Source organism: Hippocampus zosterae, chromosome 10 (assembly GCF_025434085.1).
Source record: "Hippocampus zosterae strain Florida chromosome 10, ASM2543408v3, whole genome shotgun sequence".
Classification (NCBI taxonomy): Eukaryota; Metazoa; Chordata; class Actinopteri; order Syngnathiformes; family Syngnathidae; genus Hippocampus; species Hippocampus zosterae.
The window spans coordinates 21918643-21925149 of NC_067460.1; the positions used below are offsets into that span (position 1 = coordinate 21918643).

At 44.9% G+C, this 6507-nt stretch overlaps 1 protein-coding gene across 2 annotated transcripts; it reads right to left on the bottom strand.

Annotated features, from left to right (window-relative positions):
* Nucleotides 1-4: 4 nt before the first annotated feature.
* Nucleotides 5-4489, bottom strand: serpinh1b (serpin peptidase inhibitor, clade H (heat shock protein 47), member 1b). Of its 2 annotated transcripts, XM_052078544.1 has the most exons (8): nucleotides 4333-4460; nucleotides 3859-3890; nucleotides 3240-3389; nucleotides 2968-3160; nucleotides 2347-2617; nucleotides 1334-1432; nucleotides 936-1168; nucleotides 5-787 (listed from the first exon to the last, which is right to left on the bottom strand). In XM_052078544.1, the coding sequence occupies exons 3-8, from the start codon at nucleotides 3356-3358 to the stop codon at nucleotides 485-487; spliced, it is 1218 nt and encodes a 405-aa protein (XP_051934504.1). In that variant the 5' UTR covers nucleotides 3359-3389; nucleotides 3859-3890; nucleotides 4333-4460; the 3' UTR covers nucleotides 5-484. The 2 variants fall into 2 exon arrangements, with proteins under 2 accessions (XP_051934504.1, XP_051934503.1); XM_052078543.1 differs by lacking the exon at nucleotides 3859-3890 and having other exon boundaries at nucleotides 4333-4489.
* Between the last annotated feature and the right edge of the window lie 2018 nt (nucleotides 4490-6507).

The window sequence follows — 6507 nt, forward strand, 5'->3', positions numbered from 1 at the left end:
ACGATTATCATTTTCTGAGTTTTATTGAAAAAGGACAATTGTTCATAGTCACACCATTCCAACAGCATTTTCACGGACAGCAATAAACAGGTTGAGTTTTCTCGGCGTGGAAGCATAAGTTAAACCCCAAAATGTCACATGCAGACTCGGTTGTTAGACGAATCAGATTTTTTTTTGAAAGAACTGCCAAACAAGATCTTTAAACATTAAAGACGATGCACGAAAGCACCAAAGGATCATTGCTTAAGCAGGCTGTGAGGGAGCGAGAGAAGTCACACTTAATATAAGCAAGAAAAATCTCAATGTGGCTCATATGCGGGAGTATTATATTCAAATCGAGGGAGTGCGTTTTAAAAAAGTTCCGATATTCAGTCCACGGTCTGCCTTAATGGAATGTGTTTCTGAGGTAACACCGTCTTTAAAAGAAAAACAACACCGTTTTTTTTTACCGTTGGCAAAATAACACGACCCGCTGACATTAACATTATAGCTCATCGCGCATCTTGTCTCCGTTAGGTCGCACCACACGGCCGATGTACAGGATGGACTTTGTCTTGTTGTCCTTCACTAGGAAAATGAAGGGGTGGTCCACGTAGAAAAGCTTTGGGTCCCTCAGCCTGTCGGTGCCAAAGATGGAGGTGTCAAACGGGTTGCCTTCCGTGTTCAGCTCCAGGGCGGACGCGTGGAAGAAGTCAGAGAGGTACAGGTCCTTCTTTCCAGAGATGTTGGACAGGTCCGCCTTGGCTTTGTCCACCGCCTCGGTCAGGCCCAGCTCAGCCAGATGTTTCTACAAAGAAAGAGCGAGAAAGACACTCAATAGAGCATAAACCTAAAAGTTGTTCCTGTTGTTAAACAATCTAGCTGTCGACGGTCAAACAAGTGACAGATAAGCCATTGGCTTCCGAACACTTTCAAAAGCTACTTCCCCATTTTACCTGCAAGTTGTGGCTCACTTCCAACGAGACTTTAGGCAGCGAGATGGCCACGGCCTTATTCTCCATCTTGCTGAGCCAAGCTTCCACCTGCGTCTTGGTCAGCAATTTTTCCAGACGTGCCAGGGGCTCCAGATGGTAGGGCATGATGAGGATCATGGAGGCCTGCTTCTGGCCCAGAGGCATATCCAGAACGTAGAGACTGTTCTGTTTGTCTTCATAGAAGTCGTACAGACCTGAGGAAGAGCGATCGCATCTCTTGTCTTCAAAGTGCAATATCATTAACTCATTCACTCCCAAAGACGTTTTTAAACGTCTTTTCAGACTTGGTCCAGAATGAGTTAAAAACAAACAAACAATCCCCTCCCCCCAAAAAAACAAAACTATGGAGTCACCCTTACCTGTGCGGTGCATCATGGGAACTGCAACGGTGAAGGAGCGAGTCACCAGGAAACCACGGTTGTCCACCATACTTGCATGGAACTTCTGATCCCAGTGAGCTGGAGGAGAAAACACAAGTCACTTTGAATTTAACCCTTCAAGAGTTTTCATCCTGAACTTAAGTGGCACTCTGTAGAGAAGAGATCTCCAAACAGGCTTTATTATTGTTATTAGTGGTAATATTATTATTAAAATTATTTTTAAATTAAATAAATAAAATAATAATAATAGGGCGGCCCGGTAGTCCAGTGGTTAGCACGTCGGCTTCACAGTGCAGAGGTACCGGGTTCGATTCCAGCTCCGGCCTCCCTGTGTGGAGTTTGCATGTTCTCCCCGGGCCTGCGTGGGTTTTCTCCGGGTGCTCCGGTTTCCTCCCACATTCCAAAAACATGCGTGGCAGGCTGATTGAACACTCTAAATTGTACCTAGGTGTGAGTGTGAGTGCGAATGGTTGTTCGTTTCTGTGTGCCCTGCGATTGGCTGGCAACCGATTCAGGGTGTCCCCCGCCTACTGCCCGTAGACGGCTGGGATAGGCTCCAGCACCCCCCGCAACCCTAGTGAGGATCAATCGGCTCGTAAAATGAATGAATGAATGAAAGAAAAATAATAATAATAAATATTTTTTTTAATTAAAATTATAATTATTATTTTTTTCTTCTTTCTTCCTACATTCTTGCTGCTGGAGGCTGTAAATTTCCCCAGTGTGGGACAAATAAAGGATATCTTCTCTTAAAACATGATGTGATGAAAAAAAAATGTTTGGCAGCAGTTCTACTTGTAAAAGATTAAATGCGACATAAAAGTGACTCGAAATACAACTGAACTGCACTCAATAAATTGAAGTCTCAGGAACTGATTCTTCACATCCCGCGCTTTCGGAATCACTGCCCTCAAAAGGTTCACGTTTTTGTTGAGAGTCACCCTCTGCAAACTCCTGCTAACAACGACCTTGGCACAGCACGGTATACTCACGTTTGAAGAACATAGCATTGACGATCATGGCCCCGTCGGTGTTCACCACCTCCTTGGTGATCTCGGGCAGCTTGCCGCCAGTTGACTTGGCCGCCCACTCGTTGATGGAGTTCACGGCGCTCCTCTTGTCGCGGAAGTTTATTTTGGAATGGTCGTAGTTGTAATGCTTCTTGCTGGTTTTCACAAAGTCGTCGGCGAAGGCCACCGAGCTGGGCCCGTATAGGCGGTTGTTGATCATCCATGTGGTGTTGCGCGTTTTGGCGTCACTCACCTGTGGATGAGACACATCAGAAATGTTGTCGTAGGATGCGGACTTTCAGTATCGTGTCAGGTACATTATATGGAGAAAAAAAAAATGAGTGTGAGTTTGTCCACAATCTGCGATTCCTTTTCAGTGGGACCTCCGACAAAACTCTGGAGGATCACGTATCTGTGGATCCACTTGAGATGTGACTCATGTGGGAGTGGGGTGTAGTCATTCTCAAACGTTTGACGCGAATGAGAGGAGGTGCCATGACTGAAGACGGCTGTTACCACTCCCACAGTGGCGCAGACCTCCCCCCGCCCCCCACTGCGAAATTACCAACATTGGGCCTAGACATCAGGTATTGCTCCTCCTACCTCGGAGAGAAGCTCAGAGAGACCGGCGTGCAGATGCTCATCCTTGAGTTTGTCTGCGCGAAGCAGAGTTTTGGCCTGCGAGGCGGTGCTTGATTTCCCACCCAGGGCAACCATTCCTAGCGAGGAGGCCAGCACCACAGGCGAGATCAGGATGTTCTCGGTGTCTTTCGTCTTTGCCATGTTCTGGTAGAGACTGCGCAGAAAAAGAAAAGGAGGGATTGTTACTAGGGCGCCGATGAGTTGATTGGAATTGACTCCTCGCATCCACTGACCTAAATGCCAGGTTGGCGCTGTTGTCGGCCAACGTGGAAGCGTGGCTGCTCAGCTTTTTGTTTTCGGCCGAGGCCGCGAGAGCCAGCAGGCAAAGAGCTACGAGGTTGCTCACCCACATCCTGTTTGTTTGCGGCAGGAGCTGTAATAGCCTGCAAACAAACGGCAAGTTTAATGTCACTTTCGTGTGCATGTGACTCAAATCCTACGTTTTTTGTTGCATGTTCAGAGTGTCGGTAAAGATCAGCAAGATTAAATGGGAGGTGGGGGGGGGGGGTCTTCCATCGAGCAGGCTGAATTGCTCGCCACGTCAGCAGCAGGATCTGGAACCGCCGCCCACCCACACCAAGACGTAATCTGATCCCCGGCTCTCATTTCTTACGTATGATGTTACAAATTTGTTTGCAGATCGTGTCTATATTTGTTTTTCCTTCTAACTTTTGGTCTAATCACTCCCAACTGTCTATTTAATTTCATGACAGACATTTTTTTTTAAACTTTCTTTTTTTTTTTCCATTGTGAATGGGATGCAGGATGTCTCCGTACTGGAAGATTTGGAATACCGCTGAAATCAGATGACATGACTTCCACATAACATTTTTTTTTATACACTGTATATACCTTGAGATCTTTTGTTGTCTGTGATTTTCATTCTGAAAGACAAGAGGTGTATGCAGTAAACCCCATTACGGTGGCAGTAAAACATGACTAGGTTAATGCTCGACTGCCTTTCGACTTGATAATGTACTTTTTTCCTCACGGAAAAAAAAAACAGATTTTCAGATGTGCCACGTTGGTGTAACAGATTTCCAAAGGGCAACAAAGAACCTGATAGGCTGATGGATTCAGAAAAAAAAGTTTTCAACAGTTAAAAGTCAGATTTCGGGTCAAGATTGGAGCATCGTAAACACTTTCTTTCCAACACATTTGGTTGTCTTGAATAGTTGCATTTGCATTGGAGTAGATTGTTGAAATAACTCGACAACTACAAGAACGATAGCACGCCAGGAAAGTGAGATGCGGTGACTTTCAAACAAAGCATGCTAGCATTCCATCCTGCAAACAAACAAAAAAAAGTTTTCTTCCTGCCCTTACCTGGCAAAGATGTGCAGTATTTCTTCTTTCGGATGTGTCCTGTGGATAGTTAAGATCAGGCGAACACTCCCTCTCTATATACCCGCAGAAAAAGAACTTTCTAGAAGTGGGAATGGGATATTCAAATGGGTTTTGTCGGAAGGCGGGAGGCGGTCCATCTCGCCCCCCCTGCCCCTGCCCCCACTTCTGGAATGCAAGAGCAACTGATCTGGGTTCAGTTCTGAAACTTTTGTAGAGGAAAAGTCAGCCTTGGAGAAATCTGACTCTGGGTCAGTTGGGATGACAGTGACACGGACCACTTTGAAACCTTTTCTACGTCTTCATGCAGTTTGCTGACTCAATATCTTATTTTGTTTCATCATGTTCAGAATGGACAATTTATTATTTTTATAGATCAACTCACTCACGATTACACATGCCAATATTTTGTCAATTGAATGTCTGTTTTGCCGTTTTCTTCTAAAATTGTTTAAATCTCCCCACCCTGCCATAGATGTATGTCCAAGTACACAGGAAAAAAAAGCAAAAATTGCACTTCTTTCTTCAACCAAATGACTGAACGTCTCACTAAATGTTTTCCTTGTAGCTCTGCTCCAAAGATGTAAAAGCCCTTCCCCCACCACTGACTGCCACGTCAATCCAACTCAACTGGATGCAGGGCAGAAAGATGAGGGAGACTGAGATGACATAAATTGCAGTGATTCAGGGCTCGGATGATCGACTCATTTCTGCACAAACAGCAAGTAAGCCAAGATATAAAGAATACCAAAGTTCCTTGATTGCAGCCCTCGGTCATTTGTTCTGACTTGCCAACAGGTTGTGCAAAATCATTTAATACTCACTCACCCGATTGTGAAAAATAAAACTCTGACCCTTTTTACACCTTTTATTTGTGGTGCGAAATTGAGAGTGCAGGGTGGGCACGGGCAATATTTCCATTTTGATGTAGAATCAGAATCACTCCTAACTGAGGTAGGTCTGTGGCTTTCTTGGGAAAAGCAAAAAGGAATTGTTGCTGTTTGACGAGTCTTTTCGACATAATTCTGTTCCCATTTAGATTGTATAAAAGGCAACGGTGAATAAATTATGCAATTCTGACGAATGCCTGTAAAAGCCCCCTGCAGCAGCCCCCCACAAGTAAGTTTGCACTGGAATGCCTCATCTAAACTCAAGGCTTGGGGGCACACCCACACACACACGCGCGCACACGCGCACACACACTAAATTGGTTTCTACCCGCTTTCGCGTTGCACTATGTGCTAACAGTCACTAGGTGGAGCTCAAAGCATCCGAATAAATGACACGTGGCACCTGTAAAATTGCATTGTTTGTCAGTTCCAATATTGTACTGAACCATCCTATACATTTGCTTTATGTTGACTTATTTATTTAAGTGGTTAGGACTGCACGACTGTCCGTGTTTTATGTTATGTGTTGTGTTTATTATTTTACTTTATGTTAACTGTTTTGTAAAGCGCTTTGTTACAGCTGCCGCTGTTGTGAAAGCGCTATATAAATCAGCATGTATTGTATTGTATTTCCTGCACTGACATTCTCAACCCCAACCTTGGTGGAATTAAGCACTCCCACTTGCAGAGGACCCCCACCACCACCACCCATCATCCGGCCCTTCTGACAGCATATGGTGGCATTTTGAGGTCCAGTATATGATTGATATGCAATCCGTGGAGATGGATTTTTTTTTTGTAGTCGATACTGTACATCACGAAGTGAGTCAGACGTGTTTCATTCTGAGTACTAAACTCTCGATTTGCAGAACACGGAGATCACGTGAGATCTTTTTTGGTCAGCTATGCAGTACATCAGGCATGTCCAGCTCCTGTCCTGCTTGATTTCCATCTCTCTGGGCTGCAACACACCTGATTCAGATGATCAGCTCATCAGCCGGCTGTGAAGAAGCATTCGAACAATCCTGATTTTTTTGAATCAGGTGTGTTCCTCCTGGGAGAGCTGGAAAACAGGCAGGACAGCGGCCATTGAGGACCGACTTTGGACACCCCTGTGAGTAAGTACATCATGAGGTCAGTTTGAAAAACGTACTGTAAAGGTGCTTGATAGAGATTATTTGAAGGCGCCGCGTTGGCAAAACACACACCGCATGTTGACGAGGCATGGTTGTATTCATGGCCTTTCATATAATCTTATCTCTCAATG

Bases quoted from the DNA above. Each gene is read 5' to 3' on its own strand.
- serpinh1b (XM_052078543.1), bottom strand. From the start codon at position 3,358: ATGTGGGTGAGCAACCTCGTAGCTCTTTGCCTGCTGGCTCTCGCGGCC. The intron at 2,618-2,967 runs GTAGGAGGAGCA...TCTCATCCACAG, and splicing joins TCTCTGAGCTTCTCTCCGAG to GTGAGTGACGCCAAAACGCG. The intron at 1,169-1,333 runs GTAAGGGTGACT...GCTCTTCCTCAG, and splicing joins TCCCATGATGCACCGCACAG to GTCTGTACGACTTCTATGAA.